Source organism: Columba livia, chromosome 25, assembly GCF_036013475.1.
Source record: "Columba livia isolate bColLiv1 breed racing homer chromosome 25, bColLiv1.pat.W.v2, whole genome shotgun sequence".
In the NCBI taxonomy this organism is placed as follows: Eukaryota; Metazoa; Chordata; class Aves; order Columbiformes; family Columbidae; genus Columba; species Columba livia.
Genome location: NC_088626.1, coordinates 746,369 through 772,129, shown reverse-complemented (window position 1 = coordinate 772,129; position 25,761 = coordinate 746,369). Strand labels below are relative to the sequence as shown.

The 25,761-nt window shown below is 63.2% G+C and overlaps 2 protein-coding genes across 2 annotated transcripts; one reads left to right on the top strand and one right to left on the bottom strand.

Annotated features, from left to right (window-relative positions):
• The first annotated feature begins 1,348 nt into the window (after positions 1-1,348).
• On the top strand, positions 1,349-20,873 carry ADGRA2 (adhesion G protein-coupled receptor A2). The gene is made up of 19 exons (XM_065040875.1): positions 1,349-1,666; positions 9,232-9,303; positions 11,578-11,649; positions 11,743-11,814; positions 12,471-12,542; positions 12,642-12,805; positions 12,881-13,094; positions 13,622-13,786; positions 14,364-14,568; positions 14,650-14,799; positions 14,905-15,066; positions 15,248-15,457; positions 15,531-15,732; positions 16,015-16,223; positions 16,312-16,439; positions 16,940-17,063; positions 17,165-17,310; positions 17,467-17,556; positions 18,018-20,873. The coding sequence occupies exons 1-19, from the start codon at positions 1,449-1,451 to the stop codon at positions 19,189-19,191; spliced, it is 3,849 nt and encodes a 1,282-aa protein (XP_064896947.1). The 5' UTR covers positions 1,349-1,448; the 3' UTR covers positions 19,192-20,873.
• On the bottom strand, positions 20,661-25,443 carry BRF2 (BRF2 RNA polymerase III transcription initiation factor subunit). The gene is made up of 4 exons (XM_065040876.1): positions 25,238-25,443; positions 24,092-24,151; positions 22,780-23,101; positions 20,661-22,168 (listed from the first exon to the last, which is right to left on the bottom strand). Exons 1-4 carry the CDS (start codon positions 25,392-25,394, stop codon positions 21,466-21,468), a joined length of 1,242 nt encoding a protein of 413 aa, XP_064896948.1. The 5' UTR covers positions 25,395-25,443; the 3' UTR covers positions 20,661-21,465.
• Positions 25,444-25,761: the final 318 nt, after the last annotated feature.

The following is a 25,761-nucleotide window of genomic DNA, read 5'->3' as shown; positions in this document are numbered from 1 at the left end:
GCCCCCTCGTGCTTTCTGCAGCATTTAAAGGGGGAGGCACGGCTCACCGCGTTATTTCTGGGGAGGGGTTTCACGTTGTGCAGATGCTCGCAGGATCTCGGAGCGGATACTGGACACCAGCAGTTTCCTGTTGCTCTTCCAGCTTCAGCCGCAGGATCTGGGAGCAGCATCCTGCGGCGCTGAGCACGGGGGGTCAGTTCTGCACTGGAAACTTTGCCCTGTGCAAAAAAAGAAAAAAGAAAGAATAAAAGGGGTGTGTGGGGAAGATGATGTGGGTACAATGTTTGGGTTTTCACTGCCTGGGCCGGGCAGAGCTGGAGGAGCGAGGTGAGCGCTGGTGAACGAGCTGTGCGGGAACGGGGCTGCTTATGCTCCCAAACAAAAGCACATGTGGAAACAGCTGGGGAGTGTGTGCTGATGAGTGTCTCCTCTTTCCAACGCCCACGGCCACAGCGAGTTGTATTTATTTGGAGAAAGGAGTAAATTTCTTTTCCCCTCCAGGAACTATTGGTCCTGGAGAGAAACCGCATTCCCAGAGTCGCCTCTTGCCGTCCCTCCGTGACCCTCGTCCTCCCCTCCCTGGCACGGGGTCCCGGAGACTTCATTGCTGGCGGCTGATCCCTTTTGATTTGAGGCTGCAGTGAGCCGTGGCCTCGCAGAAACTGAGTCCGGGGGCAGGGATGGCCAGGGGCAGCGCAAGAGGCAGCGGGGAAATGCCGGGGGGGGAGTGGGAAGGAAAATATTGAACTTAGAGTGAAAAACAGTGAAGCAAACAGAGAAGGCAAGAAGGGAAGAGCGTTAACTGCGGAGAGGAGGCTGGGAGGGACGGAGCGGCGCGACCATGAAGTGAACCCTGTGAGTTTGCACAGGGGGGTCCCGGCAGGCGCTGGGAGGCCACAGAGCCCCCGCCTGCAGGAGCCGTGGTGGGGTCCTGTCTGTGCCACCACCCTGGGCACGGCACCCTGTGCTTGTCACTGCCGGGATGCCACTCGACGTGGCACATCGCGGCCCGTATGGACCACGCAGGACTCCAGTCCTCCCTGGCAATGCCCGGCGCTCCAGCTCGGGACTGTGGGGCTGGAGCTTCTGTCCTTTGGTTGGGCGCAGAGCTGTGGCTTTTGGTCCCGTGGGACCCCACGGAGCTCTGCGGGAGCTCCAGCTCTGTCCCACGCAGGCTCCGGCTCCCCAGGACCGCTCCGAACGCCGGCCCCGGCCCGCGGGGGCTGCCTCGCTCCCCCACGCAGGCTCCGGTCCCGGGGAGGGGGAGCGGAGCCGATGCCCTCGGCGGGGCCGTGGCCGGGGCGGGGCGGGGCGGGCCGGGGGAGGCGCCAGGGCCGGCTGCGGAGCGCGGCGGAGCGGGGGAGGCGGCGCCGGCGGAGCCGCCCCGGGGAGCGGGGCGGCGGCGGGCGCGGAGCCGGAGCCCGAGCCCGTGGCCCGCGGCCGGGGCCATGCGGCGGGCGGCGGCGCTGGTGCTGCTGGCGGCGGCGCTGAGCGGGGGGGGAGCAGCGCGGAGCTGCCCCGCACAGAGCCTGGGCTGCAAGTGCGGGACCGAGCGGCCCAAAGCCCCCGGCGGCCCCGCCGCGCCCCGCCGGAGGGTGGTCTGCAGCGGCGGGGGGCTCCCCGCGCCGCCCGAGCCGCGCCTGCTGCCCGACGGCACCGCCACGCTGTGAGTACCGCGTCCGGGCATCCCCCCGCCACCCCCGGTCCCGGGCATCGCCCCCCTGCGCCGAGCATCGCTCTCCCTGCGCCCCGCGTCCCCAAGTAGAGCGAGCGCCCACGCGTGGGTCGCGCTGAGCCCGCTTCGTGCCCGCTCCGTGCCCCCGGGGACCGGGGCCGGGCAGGTGCTGGTGGGGACAAGGGGGACGATGGGGATGCAGTCCCCCCGTGTCGGGGAGCGCCGCGCTAGCCGCGACTTTTTTTCCACTTATTTTTTCACTTAATGAGTGAATCCGTCCCAAGGAAAGCGTCGCTCGGTTGTGCGTTAAATGCATGTAAACGGCACCGCGGCGGGGCGGGGCGGGATAACGGGACGAACCCGCTGTCCCCCTGGTGCGCCCGGGTTTGAAGCTTGGACAGGAGCTGGAAATCCAGGAAACGGCTCCTCCGTGCTTCCCTTCGCTGCCTGAGCACCGGGGGAGGATGTTTTTGTTTGAAAGTGACGGCTCTTGCTGAAAATATTTGCTGAAAAGAGATTAGGGGCGGTAAGTGGGTTTGGGGTTTGTGCAAAGGGTCCAAAGCCGCCGTTTTTCCCCCAAAAGCCGCCCCTGCGCTGGCTGCTGGGAGGGCTGGGCTGCGCGGGCAGCTGGCGTGCCTGCTCGCTGCAGCAGCGAATTGCAGGGTTTATTTATAACTCCAGAGGAGACGTTTGAATTAAAATCTGGTTTGGAGGGCAGGGCCGGCAGCGCCGTTGCTGGAGGGAGCGTCGCGTTCGCCCAGCGCTGTCCCACGAAGGTGGCCGTGCCCATGAGCGTGCTCACGGCCTCAGCCCCCGCCTTCTGCTCCCGGGTGTGTTTTTTGGGTGCTGTGCAGCTGGGCTGGGGGCTGCTGTGCTCCTCGTCCCGTCCGCTCTCGTGCTTGAACCCGCTTGGTCGCGTTGCTGCTCATGTGCCCAAGTCGCTGCTATTTCTAAGCACCTCTTGGTTCCCGTGTGCCGTTGGCTGCCAAGGGGCTTCGCTTTGGGGCGACGATGTTTGTTTTGTGAAAACGGGGTGGCTGCAAAGGGGACCCAGCTGATGCCACCGTCCCCATGTTGAGTGTGGCCATGAGACGTGCCTGTGCGTAGGTGCCATTGGCAGAGGCTGGAGCACAATGGCCGTAATGAAAGTCTAAATCATCCCGGAGCAACAACACAGAGTTTGTCCTGAGCTTCCCCTCGGTGCGGGACATGGGAGGCTGCGGGGCAGGGAGAGCTCTGGGCTCGCACTCTCCCTCGGGCAGCTTTGCTCTTTATTTCTTTCTTCCAATGGCTTTTTCTTACGCATTAGTTCCTTGCAAATACCTGCAGGGTCTTCTGAGTCCTTCACCAATTTGTATTTGGGAAAAGCACCTGATTAGTTGCCTGCTCTGGTGCTCCCTCCAGCCTGGGCGAGTGTGACCGCGATGCTGAGCGGGAGCTGAGCCCCATGCTGGCCAAGCGGCCGCAGTGGGATGTGCTGGTGGGATGTGCTGGTGGGATGGGGTTTGGAGCTGTCTGTGCCGGGCCGGCTCCCTCCGAGGGGCCGGGATGACCGTGCAGAAGCGTTTAGGGCATTACACGATCCCACTAAAACGTGACATGAAACCTACAGGCGTAGGCAGGAACCTACAAATATGCAGTGACCCTGGGCTCTGCTCTCGTGCAGTAAACATGATTTATTCTAAACCCTTTCCAGATGGAGCAATCAAAACCAGAGGCTCTGGCTTTGGGAGCGTCTCCTGGAGCCGCTGGGGTGCGGGCAGGGAGCAGAGGAGGCAGCGGAGCCCGGGCACGTGGCAAGGGCTGCACGTGCCTATGGGGACACCCTGCTGGGGACGGCCAAATTCGGAGCCCTGCAGGTGTTCCAGGTCTGAGCAGGGCTCCTGCTCATGCCCCGGGGATGCTCTGGTCGTCTCTGTGCTCTGGGGATGCTCCGGTCCCCTCTGTGTCCCAGGGATGCTCAGCATCAGCGCTGCCCCGGTCACAGGCAGCATGGGGTGTGTTGTGTGTGGGATAACACTGGAAAGCAAAGCCCCGCTCGGTTGTGTCTGGCCTGGCCTGGCAGTGGGTGCGCGTGTCAGCGGCGATGAGCGGCTGGTGCTGTGCGGGATGAAGCTCTTCCCAGTGGCTGCTGTCCCGGTCGGGGCTGGGGACACTCGGGTGGCCCGAGGAGGCCAGGTGGCTGAGGTGTCCGCCACCCTGCTGGTCCCTCACCCTGGCTCTCATTTGGGTTTTTCCCACACTCTCAGTTTACTTCTTTATTTATCTTTAATTATTAGGCCCGCGCAGAGGAATCCAGGGCTGCCCCCGTGGCAGCTGCTGCTTATTTACCCCTCGCACCCGAGGAATGCTCGCTGGCATCGCAGCCAGCGGATGGGCAGAGCAGGGGACAAGGGATGCCCGTGGCCCTGAGGACCTGTCCTGCAGCCAGCGCTGGGCTCGGCCACCATGTCCCCGCGTCCCGGGGGCTGTACTTGCTTCTCACCGGGAGCCGTCTGCCAAGTGGAGCCGCAGCGGCTTCTCCCTCAGCCCCTCCAGGGATTGAAGCTCTGGTAGGGAGCAAAGCAGCACCCACAGATGTGGAGCTGAAGGGGTGATGCGGGGAACAGAAGTGCAGGGAGCCAGCGTGGGGACACGTGTGGGGACATGTGTGGGGGCTGGCGAGCAGGACGATGCTCCCAGGGGTGCAATATTCCTGTGCAATGCCCACAGATGTTGCAAGGCATGTGCTTGCTGGCACCCGCCCTGTTTTATACCTGGAGGTTAATTCTTGCCCCCAGCACATCGCAGGGAGAAAGGGGATGGGTGCCAGCCCTATGGATTGCGTTGTCACCCCAGGGTGACTGGCAGACCTGCATGGCTTGCCGGCTGCAGCTCTCAGCAGAGCCGGCACCAATACAGCCCGGGGCACAGCGCTTTGCCCAGGACCACCATCTCCCCGTGTTTTGGGGCTGGGGCTTTGGCACCTCTTGGGGACGCCCCTCCAGCGCACTGCGAGGTGCCAGGGCTCTGCACACGTGTATTAACAGGGCTTTAATTCCCTCCCCCTCCAGCTGACCCCTTTGCTAATCGCCTAATGGAAAAAGCACCGTGGCCCTAACGAGGCGCAGCTCGCCGCCGGCCGCCCCAGCCCCGCTGTCACACGGGCGGGAGCCCAAACCTCTTCCAGATGTGGAATCCCAGCACAGGCCTCATTTATGTGCACAGCTTGATTGCACTGAAATTACAGATTGTCTGCAGGGAATAGAGGGCTTTGACTTATGACCAATTTCCAGTTCTACTTGAACTCCCCTCTCCGAGGCCAGTTTGTCCTGTGCCCTGCAGATCGTGTCTTTCTCAAACCTTTTTCAGCTTTTTGGTGTTTATTGGGCTGTGGCTCCGGCAGGTTCGGTTTTCCCGGGGGCTGTGGGTTGCGGTGCTGCCCGGTGCATCCCGGCTCTGGAGGTTTCGCCATCTCTCCAGGGCTGATTTTTCCTGTGCTAACAAAAGCCGAGGGCTGGAACAATAATCTCCACCATCCGAAGCAGCCCGGTGTGACGCAGGGCTGGAGCGACGCCCGCGCACGGTGTGTGGGGGAAAGAGCCCCCAAGCGCCCAAACAAAGTGGGGAGGGGGCATCAGCCATGTCGGGGGGTCCCCAGTGCCGCTGGGCTGGGAGCTGCGGGTCCCCCCTGGGACGCTGCCGCCCCAGAGCCCTTTGGGGTGCCCGAGCCCTCGGCACCTCTCGCCAGCGCCAGGGCCCCTCTCCTCTTCCTCGGATCCCCGTGCGGAGCAGCAGCTCTGCTGGGGCGCAGCCTGCGCCGTATCTGCCGCGAGCATATGCTTTGAATTAATGCACTTGGAGAGCAAAGCGGAGCCGCCTCCCCGCCCCCACCGCGGCCCCCCCTTATTAACCTCCGCGCCGCTGCTTGTGCCGCTCACCCGGGCCGGGGAGCCGTCGTCTCCCCGCGTCCTTTTTTGGTTGGGTCCAGAGGAAGTTTATTGTTTCAGCAGCCCAGTTTCTGGAGCCGTTATTTATCCAAGTGGATTCCAGCACGCTTGAAAAAACAAACTTGTTTTTTTCGCTTTTGGCTCCTCTTTTTGAGATGAAAAACACACCCAAAAAAAACCCAAACAAGAAGAAGGGATCTCTCTATCTCCCCACCTGCGGCTTTGCGGGGTCCAAGCCCTGAGAGCTCCAGTGCGGGCGGGATGGAGTGAGGATGCTGAGCCCCTTCCAAAGCTGAATCCCCCCAGGACAGGAGGATGCTCCTTTGGGGGGTCCCTCCCGCTGCCCGGCCGCCCCCGTCCCTGCGCATCCCCCCGTCGTTTCCGTTTGACTCGATGCTCTGGTCCTTAATCCCCGCATTGTCCGGAGAGACTTTGCCAGCCATCGCTCAATTAGCCGATTATTTTCCCGGTGGCGACGGGAGCCGCCCGCCCACGCAGCGCGGTGCCCGGGGGTCTCAGGGCGGCTGCAGCTCCGGCTCAGGCGGGAGGATGCTGGAGCACAAGGGTGGTCGGTGTCGAGGGCTCGGGGTGTCTGCGGGGTCCCCAGCTCTTTGCATCGCCCTGTGCCCATCGTTTTGCCCCCAGCCCGGGCTGGGGGACACCTCTTACCATGGCGATTCCTGGCACTGTTGGGGGCACCTCTTGCCGTGGCGGTTGCCGGCGCTGCCGAGGTGCGTGGTCCCAGTCTGGGCTGGTTCCAAGGCACGGCAGAGCGCCGGCTCTGAGGAGCACAGCTGCGCTTTCATGGGCTGCCAAGCCCTGCGGACGGCTGGGACCTGGAGGCACCGTGGCCCCTCTGCACCCCCAGCCCCGTGTGGACCCCGTGAGCATATGGGGAACCACCACAACCCCTGCCCGCCGGTGGCAATGGCCACCTTGGCCACGGCGAGCCACGGGAACCGGAGGCAATGGGGTGTGCTTCCAGCCCCCCATCCGCTGCCCTCCCCAACCCAGGTGTGAGAACAGGGGCAGCTCTTGGGGTTTGAAATCCAGCCGAGGGGTTTGGGTCTGACCCCTGTCCTGTGTGCTAAGGGTCCTGCAGCCCCTGTGCAGCCCGGGGGCTGCTCGCCCGTGACCCCCATGTCAGGGTGGCCTCGTGGGCACCCTTATTCCATCGTATTTTGGGGTTTCTCGGTTAACGTCCTGTAAGAGAATAGTGCGGGGACCCACACATGGCTCTGGGGCGTGGGGCCGGGAAGTCCTGTGGAGCCTGATGGGAACTTCCTGGGAAAAACAAAAGGAAAACATTTTGGAACATAATATCCATAAAAACAGCAAAACCAAAACAAAACTGTGTTTGAGGATGTGAGTTGTAACAGGGAAGTGTGACCCAGCTGGCTTCTACAGGACGGGGAGAAGAAGAGCCAGGATCTCTACCCAGAAAAAGCTTTATCGGGAAGAAACTTCCGGCCAAATCGTTACTGTCGGTGCCGTTTTTTTTGTGTGCCAAACGCTTGGTTTAGTCGAGGATCTCTTATAGTTAATGAAGGGCAGACCAGGCGCCGAGCAGCGGGGGCTGCAGGGGACAGAGCCCACAGCTCGGGGTGTCCACTGTGCTGGGGGAGTCCTAGCCAGTCCTGCGCTCCCCGATGGCCGTTCCCTCCCGATGGCCGTTCCCTCCCCAATGGCCAGTCCCTCCCGATGGCCGGTCCCTCCCGATGGCCGCGGTCCCCACGGGTGGCTTTGCCCTTGGCTGCTTTCCCGGCCGTGGGGCGGTCGCTGGCCTGTGGATCGCAGGGGGGCTGATCCCCTGGGGGCCACGGGAGCATTTTGCCTTTTAAGGCGGGAAGTTGTCTTTTTATGGCAGAGGCGCGGATGGTCCCCGGGGTCTGGGAACAAAGCGAGCGTCCCATGGTCAGCCCCAGGGTGGTGAGGGTTCTCTCTGGTGCAGTGACCCCTGCTTGTGCAGGCAGCTGCCTGCTCTCTGCCTGCTGTGCTGGCAGCACACCCGTGGTCGTAACCCCTTGCAAAGCCTTGGAAGGCTCTGATGTGACCGGGTCTGGTTTGCGCAGGGTGCCTGGCTCCCCCCTACCCAAAGGCCACACGTGTCCTTGGCCATGACCCCCCTGCCACCCGGTACAGGTCATGGGAGCAAAGATGGGAGGTCTGAGACCAGAGTCTCATGCACCTGTCTGGTTTCTGTGTTTGCAGCTCCCGTGGTCGCAAAGAGCCGTTTGCGCAGGGTCCAGCAGCCCCCCAGCTCAGCCCCCAAATGGGGCTGACGCCCCTTCATGTGTGTGCAGCCTATGGGAGCTTTGCTGGGTTGTGAAATTTGCTGGAATTAAAACCTTCTGGAGCTGTTGGGGCCGGCATGGCCTTGAGCAACGTCCGATGCCATGATGGGGAATTGTGGGGTGTCGTGGGGCTGCCATGTGTTGTGGGGCTGTTGTGTGCCATGGGGTGCAGTGCTGTGGGACTGTGGATGCTCCAGGACCGATGCTGCTCCGGGACCGTCTCTGCCAGCACCGGGGCTCACTGACCCCCACCAAAGCGGGGTCCCCATGGGGAGGACAGAGTGAGACATGGCGCTGGCCACCGGTTTGTGGAAGCAATTGGAGGCTGGCGATGCCACCAGCCGGGTCACAGGGTCCCGTGGTACCCAGTGGTGGCTCCTCATCAGCACAGGATGTGTCCCAGGGCGGGGGGCTGTCCCTCAGCCCTCCCCTGGGGGGTTCGGCAGCCCCCCCGCCGCAGCGCAGCCCCCGGGCTGGTCCCTGGCCGGGGGGCCGGGGCTCCGCACACAGCCGCCATTCAGCCCGGCTGCGGAGCCGCCCGTGTGTAAACAGCCCGCGCGGCCCTCAATGAACCTTTTTTCCCGGTGCCCCCCCGGGCAGGGCTCAGGCTGCGCTCCCGCTGCCCCCCCGCCCTGGGCGTCGTTTGCCGGCGGGAGCATCGCCGGTGTCTCCGCCGGTCCCCGAGAGCCGCGTCCTGTCCCCAGGCTGGGTCTGGCTCTGCTAATTGCCGCTGCCGCGCTCTAATGAGCTCCTGGTTCAATTGCCGGGTGCGTGCGGCCCCCCTCCCTCCCCGTCACCCCGCAAGGGCCCCTTTGGCCAGGGGAGCTGTTTACTTTGGGATGAAATCTCAGCGCTGGGAGGTTCCCGGGATGGCCAGTGACTGGAGGGGGGTCAGGCTGGTGGGGGGCAAGAGCTGGGGGTGCCATGGGCTCCCCTCCCAGCTGCAGATCCTTGGGGAGGCCTTCTCTGTGCTGGGGTGGGGGTCTCGTTGCCCACATTTGCAGCCCCTTGCCCCCAGGGCCGGGTGCAGGAGCAGGGTTGCCCTGAGAGCTGGCACAGCCCTGGGCACCTCCAGCCCGGCGCTGCCACACATATGGACCACATGTGGCATCCCAACATGCCATCGCATCCCATGTCCCCACCTGGCCGCGCAAGCCTGTCCCCAAGCCTTTGCCAACGCCACCACCCCAGCGGCACGGCCCGAGCTGCCACTTGTCGCGGTCAGTCTGACCATCTCCACTCCTGCTCCAGCCCCACGGGTCACCGGGATGTGAATGGGGCTGCCGGGCAGGTCGTTAACGGGGCTGCTGCTCTCCCTCTGCTCTTCCCACAGGCTGCTGAGTAACAACAAGATCACGGTGCTGGAGAACGGCTCTTTCTTCGGGCTGCAGGCTCTGGAGAAGCTGTGAGTGCCCGCCGGTTGACTCGGGGTCGGGGTGGGCAGCAGTGGGGAGCAGGCAGGGTTTCTGTGGGGTGCAGGCAGGGCAGGTGCCGGTCCTGTTCCCGACATCACTCCCGAGTGCTGTGGTGGGGCCGGCACCGGGCGCGGGGTTTGCCGTCGGCACCGGGCGCAGGGTTTGCCATCAGCACCCGCGGGCGTCTTGGGGACCCCGGGAGCGGCGCTGGGGCGGGAGGCACCGGGGGGGCCGCACTCTGTGGGGGCCGGTATGAAAAGCGACATTGTCCCCCCGAACAAAGTCAACTTTCTTATCTCTCCATGAAAGGCATCTCTATGGAGGGAGCTGTAATAAGGGGAGATTTATGGCCCCCATATGGGTTTGATCTGTAGGTATGCAGGAGCAGGGACCGGCACACTGAGGGCGTTTTGTTCCCCACCACGGCCCCACGAGGGTCTCGCACACTCTTGCACGGAGCTCCCGCCACCGGACGCTCCCCTGGTGTGACGGTGACCCAGCTGCTGGCGTCTCCGGGGGCACCGTGGCTCTGCAGCCCCGGGGTCCCCCTAAAAGTCTCTGTGCTCTGGAAGAGCGACTGTCCCATGTCGCCTCCGCTCACCTCTGACATGCCGAAACCCCACGTGGGTCGGAGCCGGGGTGCCAACACGGCCGGGGGGGCCGTGGGTAGCACTCCCCATCCTGGGCCAGCAGCATCGCTCTGAGCCTGATTGCTTTCGACAGGAGCCATAATTGTTTTCATCGGGCTGGTCCAGGGCCGCGGCACAGATGTGCCCCATGGAGGGACCGCGCTGGCACAGCAGGGACATGGCAGAGGCGCTGGGGCCCCTCGCTTCTCCTCCTGGGGCTCGTGGGGCCCTTGGCCACCCGCTATGGGTGCTTTGGTGTCCCCCCATGTTGGGGGTGAGCCATTCCTGGGGTGTTGGCAGCATGCAGGGTGTCCCTATGGGCCACCACCCCTCCAGGCTCGCAGCTTGGCCTCTCGGGTGATTTGTAGCGGCGTAATGAGATTAATGAGTCTGAGCGGGGCCGGTATGCAGCCGAGGCGGCCGCGCTCATTAGCGCTGCCCTGCTTGGGAACGTCCTGCCCTTTGCCGGGGCCGGCGCTTCCCCCGTGGGGCTGCGAGGGGGCTCTGCAGGTGACAGCAGTGATGGGGATGGAGTCTGTCCGTCTGTCTGTCTGCACCAGGCTGCGGTGGGCGCTGCTGTGCGCGGGAGCTCTGCTGTGGCCGTGGGCTCAGCCGTCACCACCCCTCTCCCCGTGGCCATTTCTTGTGCCTGCAGCACGTGTCCTGGGGATGGGTGGGGGTCCCTGGGGACCTCTGCCTGTCCCGCGGTGGGACAGGGGCTGGAGTGGGTGTTCTCCCTGGGCAGGTGTTTGCAGAACAGGTGTTTGTGGGATGCGTGTTTGTAGGATGGGTGTGTGTTTGCAGGATGGGTGTTTGTGGGACAGGTGTTTGTGGGACGGGTGTTTGCAGGATGGGTGTTGGAGCAGTGGGTGCTGGCAGTGACAGTGACAGTGCAGGTGACCAGAGCTGTTCCTTCAGCACTGCCACTCACCTGGCCGCTGTGCATCCCTGCCTGCACCGCTGCCTGCACCGCTGCCTGCACTGCTGCCTGCAGCCCCGGCCACCGCAGCCGGCGGGCCGTGTCTCTGCCCATGGGGAAGGCAAGCCTCGGAGCAGGGGCTGCAGCTCGGGGGTGTCCCCAGGGCTGTGGAGCAGTGGGTGAGCACCGTGCAGACTGCTATAATAAACTTGCTGTTGCCATATGGATCCCATGTCCTTCCTGGGCCAGCGCCAGATCTCGGCAGGAGCCGTCTCGCTGGTCCCCAGGACTGGATGGGGCAGCTGGTGCCACCAGCACCCTGTGCAGGCCACACACCCAGTGAGCCTCTGATTAGATACGTCCCCCCAGTCAGGTTAATAACCCAAACGAGCTTCCTACGGGACACAAAACCCTCCTGGGGCCGTGCTGGCACTTGGGATGCACTCTTATCCCACGGGCAGGAGATAACCCATTGGGACACAGCTGCCTGGGGAGCAGTGTGGGGGGACAGCAGCCCCTTGGTGTGCACAGGGCGCGATGCTCCATGGTGCACAAGGCTCCATGGTGCCATGGTGCAGGGGGGCTGGTGTCCCCCCCATAAGCATTGGGAAGCTTTGTGCCTTCCCTGCACCCTTTGCAGAGATAACGAGGGGGTAACAGGATGAAAAGCTGCTAATGAGGCTCTTGCACACCACAAGGTCTGTGTCTGTCCACAGGGACCTGAAGAACAACCTGATCAGCACGGTCCAGCCGGGCGCCTTCCTCGGCCTTCCTGAGCTGAAGCGCCTGTAAGTGCTGGTGAAGCCCCTTGGGGACACCCGGGGTTGGTCCGGGGACAGCGGGGACCCCCCACCCCTGACAGCCCCCCCGTTGCTTTGCAGGGACCTCTCCAACAACCGCATCGGCTGCCTGAGCGCCAGTGTATTCCAGGGGCTCCCCAACCTCCTCCGGCTGTGAGTAGCTCCCTGGCGACCCCCGGGAACCCCCGTCCCCCTGAGCGGAGCCCCCAGCCCCTGCCCGGGGCACTGCCGCTGGTTTTGCACCTTGGGGCTGTCGCGATGCCAGCTCCTGCCCGGGGCTCGTTGGGCTCATCTGCCTGCATCACAGCTACCAGCTGAAAGTTGCCATTTAGAGGAGGAAAGAAGAACAAAATAGATTAAAGCCACATGGAAGTGAGTGCAAAATGGAAAAGACGTGAGGGAGAATGGAAGGTTAGTGAGGTGGTGCAGCTGATGGCAGAAAGAAGTGGGTAATGCATGGCATAAAATCACAAGGTGGTTAAAAAACTAAATTAATACAAAGGTGAGTTAGTAAAGCAAAATTAGAGACAGTGATATGTCAAATAGTACAAAAAGAGGCTTAGTGTCACCTGTTACTGAAACAGGAGTCTACAGCCAGCAGCTTCGCGTCTTTCTTTGTTGTGGCAAATGTAGATATATTTGTTTATACGAGTGTTTAGCTACATTAAACATTGTCTCTACTTTCACCTAAGAAATAGAACATCTAACTAAGGAGAATTTGACCATCTCCATGCCCACCCTTGCCGGTGCCCCTGGGAGGTGTCCCCTCCCCGCAGGTCCCCCCACGCCACTTCTCTCCCATCCCACAGGAACGTGTCCGGGAACATCTTCTCCAGCCTCCCGCCTGGCGTCTTCGATGAGCTCCCCTCCCTCAAAGTCGTGTGAGTGTGCCCTGGGATTCAGGCACCCGGAGGGGTCCGTGCGGGGGGTCTAGGGGCTGGTGGTGTGTCCCAGGCGCCCCGTGACACTGTCCCTTGCAGGGACTTTGCCACTGAGTACCTGACGTGCGACTGCCACCTGCGCTGGGTGCTGCCCTGGGCTCGCGGCCGCTCGGCGCAGATTTCGGAGCGGACGGTGTGCGTGTACCCCCGGGAGCTCCGCGCCGTGCCCCTGCGCGGCACGCGGGACGGCCAGCTCCGCTGCGGTGAGCCAGGGCCGGGGCGGGGGGCGGCGGCGGGGGGGGGACGCGGGCTCACCCGGATGCCTGTGTCCCCCGCAGCGGGTGCCCCAGAGCTGCACACCCACCACCTCATCCCGTCGCTGCGCCAGGTGGTTTTCCAAGGCGATCGTCTGCCCTTCCAGTGCACGGCCACCTACCTGGACAACAGCACCCAGATCCGCTGGTACCACAACCGGCAGCCCGTGGAGGGGGACGAGCGGGCCGGGGTCATCGTGGAGGAGAGCCTCATCCATGACTGCACCTTCATCACCAGGTCTGGGCTGGGGTGCGCAGGGAGGTGGGGTGAGGATGGAGATGGAGGTGGGGTGGCAATGGGGATGGATATGGGATGGAGATGGGGATGGAGATGGAATGGGGATGGGAATAGGGTTGGGATGACATGGGAATGGGAATGGAGGTGGGATGAGGATGGAGAGAAAGATGGGATAGGAATGGGAATGGAGATGGGATGGGAATGGGGAGGGAGATGCAATGGGAATAGAGATGGGAATGGGATGGGGATGGAGATGGGAATGGGGATGGAGATGGGATGGGAAAGGTGATGGAAATGGGATAGAGACAGAGAGGGGGATAGGGATGGAGATGGGGACAGGACGGAGATGTGACAGGGCAGACACTCATGGCCACGGGGCTTACTGATAGTTCAGTGAGCGGGCTGCCAAGCGTGGGCACCTCCTGTGCTTCATGGTCTGTGTCCCCATGTCCCCAAGCTTGGGGGACCGCTGCAGCGGTTCTCTGTGGGGCAGAGCTGCCGTGCCAGCGTGTCCCCTCTGCCCTCAGCGAGCTCATCCTGTCCAACATCCACGTCTTGGCCACCGGCGAGTGGGAGTGTGCCGTCTCCACCGCCCAGGGCAACGTCAGCAAGAAGGTGGAGATCGTGGTGCTGGAGACCTCCGCGTCCTACTGCCCCGCCGAGCGTGTCACCAACAACCGCGGTGACTTCAGGTGGGGACGCGGACAGGGTGCGCGGTGCGTGCCGGGGGCAGGTGACGGGGGTCTGGGAGCGATTAACGGGAGGCGCGGGGGCTTTTGAAGGGCTTCCCGTGCCGGCGGCTCCGGCAGCGGAGGTATTGGAATTTCTCTGGCACAAGACGAAAGGCTCCAGGCGGCTCCGTAACCCCGGCGGGGCCGCTACAGAATATAAATTACTGGTATAGGCAATCTGGCTTAAATTAGCGGTGCCCACCCCCTCCTGCTGCTTCCCACTTTGCTGAGCTGGGATTGGAGGGGCAGCAGCTTTTTGGGGAGCATCATCCCCAGCCCCCCCAAGCTGTGGGGGACAGGGGCTTGCTGGGGGGCTGTGGCGTCCCTTGGAGCTCAGCGAGGTTCATTATTAATAATATTGAGGTGCTGGAGCAAGTTGAGGGAAGGGAATGGAGCTGGGTGATGTTGGACTCGATGGTCTTGAGGGGCTTTTCCAACCCGAGCGGTTCTGTGATTCCGTGAGGGCTCTGGCGCTGGGGGTGCAGCGGGGGTGCTGCTGCCCCGTGTGCCCCCCTCTCACTGCTCTCTGTCCCCGCAGGTGGCCGCGCACCCTGGCCGGCATCACCGCGTACCAGCCGTGCCTGCAGCACCCGTTCGCAGCGGGGCCGGCTGGGGGGGGCTCTGCCGGCGGGGAGAAGCAGGCGTGGCGGCGCTGCGACCGCGCCGGGCGCTGGGAGGAGGGCGACTACTCGCACTGCCTCTACACCAACGACATCACCCGCGTCCTCTACACCTTCGTGCTGGTGAGCTGGACACCGGGGGGCTGGCCGTGCTGGGGGGGCGGTGCAGGCGGTGACTGTCCCCCTGGCCGTGCCGCCCCGCAGATGCCCATCAACGCCTCCAACGCCCTGACCCTGGCTCACCAGCTCCGCGTCTACACTGCCGAGGCGGCCAACTTCTCGGACATGGTCGATGTCCTCTACGTGGCCCAGATGATCGAGAAGTTCATCGGCTACGTGGACCAGATCAAGCAGGTGATGAGCACTGCTTTGTCCCCAGCCCCGCCAGGTGCTTTTGGGGTGGAAAAGCATGAATTGGGGTGTTTGCCACCGTACTAGACCCACTTGCTGTCCTTGCAGCTGCCGGACGTGATCGTGGAGATGGCCAGCAACATCATGCTGGTGGACGACCACATCCTGTGGATGTCGCAGAAGGAGGAGAAGGCTTGTTCCAGCATCGTCCGCTCCCTGGAGAGGATCGCCGCCCGCACGCTCGGCAGCAACGCCCAGCACATGGCGGTGGTGAGGGGGCTGCACGGAGACGGGGCTGAACGGGGGCGAGGAGGTGGGTGGGCTGCTGGTGAGGGGGCTCTGCCCATGCCGGGGGGTCTCTCTGCCCATGCCGGGGAATCTCTCTGCCTGTGCCGGGGGGTTTCTGGCCATGCCGGGGCTGACGTCCACCCCGCGGTGCTGTGCCTGGCAGAACTCGCGCAACATCGCGTTCGAGGCGTACGTGGTGAAGCCCGAGAGCTACGTGGGGCTGAGCTGTGTGGCTTTCCAGCGGCGGGACGGGGGTCCGGGTGGGCGTCCCCCCCCGGCTGAGCGGGGGGCTGAGCCCACGCCCGACCAGCAGCTGCGGCTGCGCTGCACCACGGGACGGCCCAACATCTCCCTGACCAGCTTCCACATCAAGGTACGGGTACACCGGGGGATGGGGGGGTACAGAGGGGGTGTCCCCTGCTCACCGTCCCCCGTGTCCCCCGCAGAACAGCATCGCCCTGGCCTCCATCCAGCTGCCCCCCAGCCTCTTCGCCAGCCCCGTCCCGGCCGCTCCGCTGGCCGACTGCAAATTGCAGCTGCTGGTTTTCCGCAATGGGAAACTCTTCTGCAGCACCGGGAACTCCTCCCGCCTGGCAGACGACGGCAAACGCCGCAGCGTGGCCACCCCTGTCATCTACGCTGGGACCTGTAAGGCGATGTGGGGACTGGGGGTGCCCTCTGCAGGGGGTTTCTTGGGGGATGGACCAGGGCAGTGAGCGTCCCCCTGTGCTGGAGCGGGTTGAGAGAAGGGAATGGAGCTGGGGAAGGGGCTGGAGCACAAGCCTCCACAATTTGGTGGAGCCCCTTGCAGAGCAAAGCCATCCTTGGGAGGGGCACTGTGCCCATGGGGTGCAGTAGGGGGTCCCCCATCTTTTGGGGAGCAGGCCGGGGCTCTCTTGCCCCGCTCACCCCTTTTCTCTGTCACCACAGATGGCTGCGGAGTGGGGAACCTCTCGGAGCCTGTGGCCGTGTCCCTGCGGCACCCCGGGGAGGGCGCAGACCCCGTGGCCGCATACTGGAACTTTGAGGTGCTGGGGGGCATGGGGGGCTGGAGCGCCGAGGGCTGCCAGCTGGCGTCGCGGGAGCCCAACGTCACCTCCCTGCACTGCCGCCACCTCAGCAACGTGGCCGTGCTCATGGTAGGTGTGGGGAGCGGTGGGGTCAGGAGCCCTGCCTGGGGTGACATGGGGGTGACATGGGGGTGACGGGCTGTGCTGTGCCATGCAGGAGCTGAGCGGTTTCCCCAGCGAGGCGGGGGGTGCCGGGGAGGTGCTGCACCCCGCCATGTACACCTGCACGGCCGTGCTGCTGCTCTGCCTCTTCACCACCATCATCACCTACATCGTCAACCACGGGTGAGTGCTCCTGTGTCGGGGCGATGGCAGGACATGTCCTGCTGGCTCTGCAACCACCTGAAAGGAGGGTGTAGCATGGAGGGGGTTGGTCTCCTCTCCAGAGGAGCAAGTGATAGGACAAGATGAAATGGCCTCAAGTTGCTCCTGGAGAGGTTAAGGTTGGATCTGGGGAACAATTTCTTCCCCAAAGGGCCGTGGGGCATTGAACAGGCTGCCCACGGCAGTGCTGGAGTCACCATTCCTGGAGAGATTTGAACAGCTTATAGATGAGGCTCTTAGGGACATGGTTTAGTGCTAGATTTAGGTTGTGGTTGAGCGTCTCTTCCAACCAGAATGATTCTGTGATTCGAAGTCCTTTGCCCACGTGCATGCCAGGATTCCCTGCCCGCCCCACTGCCCGGCTGGGCTGTGCCGAGCATCCCTCGGGGCAGCAGGAGCCACGGCTCCACACGCTGCCGATCATCCCCCGCTGACGGGTGCCCACCGTGTGTCTCTTCCAGCACCATCCTCATCCCGCGCAAGGGCTGGCACATGCTGCTCAACCTCTGCTTCCACATGGCCATGACGGCCGCCGTCTTCGCGGGAGGCATCACCCTCACCGGGTACCTGATCGTCTGCCAGGCGGTGGGTACCGGGGAGGGGGCTCGGCCCCGCCGCTGCCCGGGGCTGCTCTGTCATCCCCCGCAGCTGGAGCCCCCCGTCCCAGCCGCCGCCTCTCTCCGCAGGTCGGCATCATCCTGCACTACTCTTCGCTCTCCACGCTGCTGTGGATGGCAGTGACGGCCCGGGTGCTCTACAGGGACCTGACCTGGAAGGCGCCGCGGCAGCCGGACGGGGACGCGTCCCAGCCGGCCCCCAGACCCATGCTGCGGTACGGACACCCCTTCCCTCCCCAGCCCCATGGGGAGCCAGGGCAGCATCCCCTGCCCCGTGTCCACAGCCTGGCACAGGACTCACTCTGCCAAACAAGTCCGTGGTCCCCGAGGGCTCGCTCCGGGCACACGGTGACACCGTCCCCTCCATGCAGGTTCTACCTGATCGCTGGCGGGATCCCCCTCATCATCTGTGGCATCACTGCGGCCGTCAACATCCACAACTACCACGACAACAACCCCTAGTAAGTGTCTGTGTGATCCGTGTGCTCCTCCCTGAACGTGCTGCACCCCCTGACCGGGTGGGGGAACCGGCGGTGCCGGGAATCCCGGCAGGCTGGGGAAGGGCGGATGCGATCGTGCCCAAGAGCTGTCTGTAGGAACAATTCTTCCCCAAAGGGCTGTGGGGCATTGGAACAGGCTGCCCAGGGCAGTGCTGGAGTCACCATCCCTGGTGCGTTGGACAGACGGGATGAGGTTCTCAGGACATGGGGCAGTGCCGGGGTGGGGAACGGTTGGACTCGACGATATTGAGGGGCTGTTCCAAACAGAATGATTTGATGATTCTGTATGCTGGGCAAGCAGCAGCCAGGCTGCCACCAACCCGTCCCTTTGGGTTGGGGAGGCCGAGCATTGCGGTGCCGTGTTGTGGGGCTGCCGGCTGTGTGACAACCCGGTTCTGCTCACCAAACCTTTCCCCACGCAGCTGCTGGCTAGTGTGGCGGCCCAGCCTGGGCGCTTTCTACGTCCCCGTGGCTTTCATCTTGCTGGTCACCTGGATTTACTTCCTCTGCGCCGCACTCAGCCTCCAGTGCCGGCCGTCGCACCGGAAAGATGTCCCCGAGCCGCTGGAGCCACCGCCGCGGCTGGGCACTGCCGGGGACCTCCTGACCGACTCCGGGTCCATCTCAGTGACACTGAACTCGGGGCCACCCTGTCCCGAGCAGGACGGCGTCTACTCTCTGCAGGTGCAATTCCGGGCGCTGGTGACCACCCACATCCTGTACGTGGCCCTATGGACGTTTGGCGCCTTGGCCGTGTCCCAGCGCTGGTACCTGAACATTATCTTCAGCTGCCTCTACGGCGTCACCGCCGTGGCTCTGGGGCTCTTCATCTTCACCCACCACTGCATCCGGCGCCGGGACGTCCTCAACTCCTGGTTCTCCTGCTGCCCGTCCTACAGGAATGCGCTGCCCATGCAGGCGTACGTGCACCCCGGGCTGGCGCCGGGGGACGGCTCGCAGGTCTTCATCGGCTGCGACCCGGAGCTGGCTCGCTCCGCGGCCTCCTCCTCCTCCTCGCCCAGCAGCGCGGGCTCGGCTGGCGGACGCTGCAAACTCACCAACCTGCAGCTGGCCCAGAGCCTGGAGCTGGACCCGGCCGAGGGCAGGACCGCCGGCAGCGCCCGGCACGCCGGCAACCTCCCCAGCCGCCGCGGCCACCGCGGCAGAACTAAGCCATGCCGCGACGGGAAGCATCACCGCTTGAAAACGCTGCGGGGCCCGTCCTCGGAGCATCCCTCCAGCGAGAGCGGCAGCCTGCACAACAGCCACTCCGAGAGCTACCACAGCGGCAGGAACAGCCCCGGCAGCGGCGGCCGCACGGCCCCGCGGCCCCCCCAGGACACGGAGGGGGGTCCCAGCCCCTCGGAAGGCAGCGACAGCGGCCGGCGGGCGCCCGACCTGGCTGCGGCTCGCCGGAGGAGAGACAACCCGCGGCACGGCGCTGCCGAGCGCGAGGCCAAGCGCCGCTCCTACCCGCTCAACCTGGGCAGCCACAACGGCGGCCTCAAGGGCAGCAAGTACGACATGGACCTGGGCGGCGCCGACGGTGCGGCCGGCATGAAGACCGGCCTCTGGAAGAGCGAAACCACCGTGTGAAGATGGAGAAGGACCAGACACCTGCAGCGCCGCAGAATTTCCCTCCGGGAGCCGCAGCCGCGGTGCCTCGGGGCTGCGACGCTGCGGGAATCGCCACGTGCACTAGCGGGACGGGCAGCGCGGCCAGGGCTGCGGCTCCCCCGGGCTGGGGCGGTGCTGAGCCCAGCCTGCTCCCTGGGGGCTCTGAGCATCCCGGGGGTGCAGGGTGTCCTGGCTCCTGCGCAGCCCCAACGGCAGCCGAGCTTCGGTCACTGCTGCATGGCACTTCAGACTGATCCTAAATGCTATTTTATAATATACAGAGGAAACAAATGTCTATTTTTCAAAGCTATATTATTGAATGTATATATGTAGAGACAGATCAGTGAGTGATGCGAGTGCCTTGTTACCCACCAGTGTTCTCCAGGAGCGGGTGAGCCCCCCGGCACTTTGGCAAGAGCCCGCTCCTGCCGCGACTGCAATATTCCCGAAAACGGGACCAGACCAAGTGCCCTTCACACACCGGCACCGGCACCTGAGCGAGCTGCTGCTGAGCCACCCGGAGAGCAGCTGCTCCCCCGAAACCGGTGGAGATGCTGAAGTTTTGGTCCGTCAGTGTTAGACGCCAGTGTTACGCGGCTGCCGAAGGAAAAGCCATATTGTGAAGCAAGCACAAGGTGAGAGGAGCCTCAGGCGATGTCTGCACTGGTTTAACGCCAGACACTACAATCTCGGCCAGAAAAGGCCTCCAAGCCCGCAGAGGCGTTGGCTATGCAATGGGCCGGGCTGGCAGAGCTGCCGCTGGAGCCGACACCGACCCTCCGCCAAAGCACCAAAGAGCCGAGCCCGGAGCGGGTCCTGAGCTGCCCCGGGGGCTGCACGCACCGACAATCCTTGGGTTTGCTCTTCGGAGGGCAGAGAAACCCCCCAGGTACCAGCCTTGAGCTGAAGGTGCTGGGGCAGTTCCTGGGAGTGCGGGAGAATGATGCTGATTAATTAGGGACCCGGTTCAGTCGAAGGGCTGGAACTGGACAAGCACTTACTTTTCCCCATTTCAAAACAAGTCCTCCTTTTTTTTTTTTCCCTTAGAATGCAGATTAAAACCAAAAAAGCCACGCTGCAGGTGCCGGAGCCGTCCCCCCAGCTCCTGAGGAGCCGAGGTGGGGAGCACCCAGCCCTGCGCTCCCCAGCCTCCCCCCAATTCACAATTCTGCGTGCAAATGAGTTTAATTATCGCGCTACCTCCCGAGGGCCAGGCGGGGGCCGGGGGGAACCACGAAGCCGTGGAGGAAAAAGCACTTAGCGCTGGGTTCGTCTCGCGTTCGGAACCGCTCACCTCGGTTCTGCCGCGGCGTCTCTGCCCGCCCGGCGGCTCCAACCAGTGTTTAATCCAACTCAGATCCTTGTGTCCGTGTCGCAGCCCACGCGGTCGTGCTGATGCTGAGCTGTTATATCTGCTTGCTGCACTGTGACAGTATTATAGAAAAAGCTTTGTATTATTAATTACACTTTTTATTTGTCTGTTTACATTACAAGCGAATGACATATCAACAGAGAGCTTCTGGCAATAACCCAGGGGAGGGAGGGGAACGTATGCCAAAGACATGTCTTTAAAGGGGTCTCTTTTGCATTTTTTTATATAAATAGAATGTTTCTAGCAGATATGTTTTGTTTAATATATTAAAGATTTGCCAATCTGCCAAGATCTACTGTTATTTCTCACAGACCTTGTGTCCAAATACACCGGGCATGGCGAGGGCGCTCTTATTGAGAGCAGCAACGCCACATTCTGCACACGCCAACCAAAAGCACGTCTTCACCATTTCCAGCACGTCCCTTATTTAACCCAAACCAGGGGAGTTCTCCCTCGGCAGGTGAAGGTGTTTCCCAGACCCTCACAAACTCATTCTGACAAAGAAGGTGAAGCACGAGAAGGGGAGACCATCCCTGGAAAAGCAGCGCTATGGAAATCCTGCACCATGAAGGTGCTGGAGACAGTCCCCCAGGCATCACCCCCGCCCCGCAGGGCTGGGACTCACCAAAACACCTTTTACCAACGAGAGAGAAGCCAGAAACCAGCCCCAGCACCTGCGCTTCCATCTATTTATAACAGAAATAGAACACAATCCCACGCCGTCACTCCACAAAAAGCCCCATTTTGGTCCAGAAGCCCAGGGGACAGCGCCCGCTCCTTCCCGCACCCCGCTCCTGCGGGCGACTGTCCCTCATCACCGTCAGATGCCACATCTCTGGTCCCTGCGGAGCAGCGTCCTCCAGACCCCGCGGGCGCCGCCGTCAGGGCCAGCCCTTGGCCTTGCTGAAGGCGCGGATCTCCTCGGGGCCGCGCAGGTACTGCTCGATCTCGCTGTCGGAGATGGGCTCGTCCCCGCTGACGGCCGAGCCCGCGGCGCCGGGGGCTGCCGTCCGCAGCCGCTTCCTGGGCTGGATGAGGCAGGGCGGCAGCAGCGGCCTCGCGCCGCCCTCCCGCCCGCGTTTATTCCCCTCGGGACAGCCCTTCTCCGGCGCCACGGCCCGCGGAGAGCCGGGGGAGCCCTCGCCCGGGGCCGCAGCGTGCTGCTCCTCTTCCTCCTCCACGCAGAAGGCGTTTTTCAGCAGGAAAATGCGGTGCTGCAGCAGGTCCCCGATGTGCTTGACCACGGTTTTCTTGTCCAGGTTGAAGACCCTGAGCCAGGCGAGCTGCGAGGCCATTCGCAGCAGGATGTCCAGAAGCTCCTTCAGCCGCAGGTGCGCCGGGGGCGGCAGGTCGACCCCCGCCGCCCTGCAGAACCGCGCCAAGGGGCAGGCCAGGCGGGCGCCCGGCCGCAGCGACTGCCACGCCAGGAAAGCCGCGGCCGTGACGATGGGGACGGGGTGGCGGCCGGTGACCAGCCACGTCTCGCCAGCCAGCTCCACCAGCTGCAGCGTCCGGGCCACCATCTTCTCCTTGTCCTCCACGAACGGGGCGGGGACGTCAGCCGAGTGCTGGAACAGCCGAAAACTGCAGGAGCAAAGAGCCCATCGTCAGCGTCGGGGCACCGGAAAGCCACATTGCGCATCCCCACTGATGTGGCGGCAGGAATGTCCTTTGGGACAAACATACCCTGCTCCTGCAGTGGCTTCTGCTCATGTCACCTCACTGCCCACTCTCCAGACTGGGGAGAAAGGGGCAGGAAGAGAAATCACAGCCCAGGCTGTGAAAAACGAGGCAAAAAAGGCACTGCAGTCTGTAAAAATGCAGTGCATACATGGGCCGTTCCCCCAGCCCACCAGCCAACACCAGTCCTGCTCCACTGGCCGCTCACGTCCACCCCCGGCTGCTCTGCTGTGCTGTGACTGCTGCTGGAGCAAGAACTCCATGAGGTTTGTCACCCAAGGGACAACAGAATGTGCTCCCAGATAGCGGATTTTAGATGCTGCACCAGCCCCGTGGGCTCTGGGTAAACGTGCCCCCCAGCACACGGGGCCGCAAGCTGCACCTGGGAACGCGGGTTTGGATGACGTGGTTTCGCCTCAGTGCCCCAGCACAGGTCACCCTGCGTGTGCTTGTGACTCCTGCCCTGCATTTCACAACCTTTTCCACCCACAGGACACTGAAACGAGCCCCGTTACCTGTTCAGGTGCGTTGACACCAGATCAGCCAGGCTCAGCGCCGGCACCGACAGCCCCAGCTCCTTCTGCAGGCTGAGGAAGACGCCGGCAAACAGCTCCTGCTTCGCGTACAGGAGGGAGCAGATCGTCCCCATCGTCAGGGGCCAGTTGTGCTGCCGACAAGTCACGAAGACGCAGCAGCCGCCCAGGAGCTCCTTCTTCTCCAGGCTGACCAGGTGGAAGGCTGGGTGCTGCACGGCTCTCTGGAAGTAGGACACGGCCGTCTCCTCGAACACCGTTGGGAGCTGCAGGACTTTACAGAGATCCTGGACACGCCTGATCCCTGCGAGAAGACACAGCCCTTAGAGACCAGCTCAGGGAGCTCCCGATACACACGTGTCCTGGTTTTGCTAAAAACAAGTTTCTCTTTTAGTGAATTTTGCCTGTCAGCTAAAGCCTTCATATTAACTGCATTTTCCTGGAGAACCAGACACATGTTTTGGTAAACCTAGCAATGGAATGCAAACTTATTGATAAGCACGTGGAAATCTCGTGAGAGGGGCGACGAGAAACAAGTGACCGAGAAACTGACCAACTGTGTATAACATTCCATTCACGTGAATACTTCATATAAAAGTGGGAGATCACGAGGATCTTGTCCTTTTTCCCTTTTCCTTATGGCCGACATTAGGAGAGGACCTTGCTAGTCGTCCCTGCAAACTGAGCCCTAGTGACAGACTGAATCCAGCTCCGGTTGGCTGCAGAGTCCAGTCCAGGACTTCGGGTGCCGACTCTGCAGTTGCTGAGACTTTCGAGATTGGTTTTGTATATTTTGTATTATTTTCTCTATTCTTATTAGTAGCATTAGTAAAACATTGTTAATTTTTCCAACTCTCTTCTCTCTGTCCTCCTTTCCCTCCCGATCACCTGTCCTGAGTGGGAAGTGGGGAGAGGGAGGGGCAAAAAGGGGGAAGTGGGGGGGAAGAGGGGGTTAACAATACATCTGCCAGGGTTTTATTGTCACCCCGCAATCTTAACCCTCGACAACACATCTCCTCGATATTGCGCTGCAGCTTTCACCCTGCCCCAGGCAAAGGCGCAAGAGCCGCCCGGTTCCTGCGGACACCTCGAAAAGCCCTCCCGAGCCCCTCTGCGCAGGTGAGGCGGTTTGCTGGAGGCTGGTGCTGGTGGGACGCAGGACTAACTGCTTTACCACCAGCTCCGAGGGTTTTCACCCCTTCAGAGAGCATCAGAAACACGTTAAACGAACTAGAGCTGGGCAGAGAGCAGCGAGAGGGAATCGGGCACAAGGGAACGCAGGGCTCACTCTTACCTCGCTGCACACAGCGGCTCAGCTGCTCCTTCTGGCCGGTGCTCTGGGAATACGCCACCTCTGAAAAACAGCCGGTGTCAGGCCAGGTGACACCAGTGACCCTGGGGGTCGGTGTCGTTTAGATTTCGGGAGATGCCCACGGCACTGGATTTCAGTTTTGAGAACTGCCGGGACTGCGGGGGCACTGACTGAGTCCCAGTGAGGAGCTGCAGCCCCTCCAGCATCGCTCCTCTGCAAACAACCAGTGACCGAGTCCCATTGAGGAGCCGCAGCCCCTCCAGCATCGCTCCTCTGCAAACAACCAGCAAACGGCCCCGGGGCTGCTCCCCAACACGTCAGAGATTAAAATCATAGAATCACAGAGTCATTTTGGTTGAAGAGACCCTCAGGCTCATCGAGTCCAACCACTGCCCCATGTCCTGAGAACCTCACCTCCATCTGTCCAGCCCTCCAGGGCTGGTGACTCCAGCACTGCCCTGGGCAGCCTGTTCCAATGCCCCACAGCCCTTTGGGGAAGAAATTGTTCCCCACATCCAACCTCAACCTCCCCTGGCGCAACCATTAACCCAACACTGTCACTAACCCATGCCCATAATACCCTCATCTAAGCAGCTTTTACCCCTCTCCCCGCCCCGGTGTTTAAACAGCCCCAAGCAGCACAGCCCGTGTTCTGAGCCCCAAATCCGGCAGCGCGGGGTCGGTCTGACCCTGCAACGGACACACCACGCCTGGGAGCGGCTTTTGGACCCGCAGTCTGAGCGGTCGGACCCGCAGTCTGTGCGGCCGGACCCGCTGTCTGAGCGGCCGGACCCGCAGTCTGTGCGGCCGGACCCGCAGTCTGAGCGGCCGGACCCGCAGTCTGAGCGGTCGGACCCGCAGTCTGTGCGGCCGGACCCGCAGTCTGTGCGGCCGGACCCGCAGTCTGTGCGGCCGGACCCGCTGTCTGAGCGGCCGGACCCGCAGTCTGTGCGGCCGGACCCGCAGTCTGAGCGGCCGGACCCGCAGTCTGTGCGGCCGGACCCGCAGTCTGAGCGGCCGGACCCGCAGTCTGTGCGGCCGGACCCGCCGCCCGGGCAGCGCGGTGCCGCCACACCGACCCCGAACGAGCTGTTCCCGGCCGGTTCCGCCCGCGCCCGCTCCGCGCACCCCTGCGGTGCTCCTCGTCGCTGTAGGTGGTGGTGAGCAGCCCCTCGGCCAGCACGCAGCCGCAGGCGGCGCAGACCAGCTGCTGCTGCGCGTACAGCGCGTCCTCCAGCAGCTCCGCGGAGCCACAGCCCGGGCAGCGCCGGCCCGGGGCCGCCATGGCGCCGGGGGACCAAGGAGCTCGACGCACCGCGAACAGCCAATCGCGAAGCTCGACGCATCCAGAACAGCCAATCGCGGCGCCGCTGTGTGTCCCCGCCCAGCAGCCGCCCGGCGCGGGCGCCGCCCTCCCCCGCGCTCCGCGTTCCGGGGCCCGCGGGTTCCGCGGGGGGACAAGGCGGGCCCGGGGACGCCGCAGCCGCAGCTCGTAGTTCTCACCCTCCTTAGAGGTGTCGGGGCTGGGCTGCATCCCCCTCTAGAGGCCCCATGTGCTGGGGGCTCTGGGATGTGGTGGGGGCTCCAGGCAGCCCCAAAGTGCTGGGGGGCTGTGGGGTGGGCTGGGGGCTCTGGGTAGCCCCAAAATGCTG

Excerpts from the sequence above, each read along its gene's own strand:
- ADGRA2 (XM_065040875.1), top strand. The coding sequence starts at position 1,449 with ATGCGGCGGGCGGCGGCGCTGGTGCTGCTGGCGGCGGCGCTGAGCGGG. Across the intron at positions 13,095-13,621 it reads GACTGCACCTTCATCACCAG|CGAGCTCATCCTGTCCAACA; the intron begins GTCTGGGCTGGG and ends CTCTGCCCTCAG. Across the intron at positions 16,440-16,939 it reads ACCTACATCGTCAACCACGG|CACCATCCTCATCCCGCGCA; the intron begins GTGAGTGCTCCT and ends TGTCTCTTCCAG.
- BRF2 (XM_065040876.1), bottom strand. The coding sequence starts at position 25,394 with ATGGCGGCCCCGGGCCGGCGCTGCCCGGGCTGTGGCTCCGCGGAGCTG. Across the intron at positions 23,102-24,091 it reads GAGCCGCTGTGTGCAGCGAG|GGATCAGGCGTGTCCAGGAT; the intron begins GTAAGAGTGAGC and ends GTCTTCTCGCAG. Across the intron at positions 22,169-22,779 it reads GTGTCAACGCACCTGAACAG|TTTTCGGCTGTTCCAGCACT; the intron begins GTAACGGGGCTC and ends TTGCTCCTGCAG.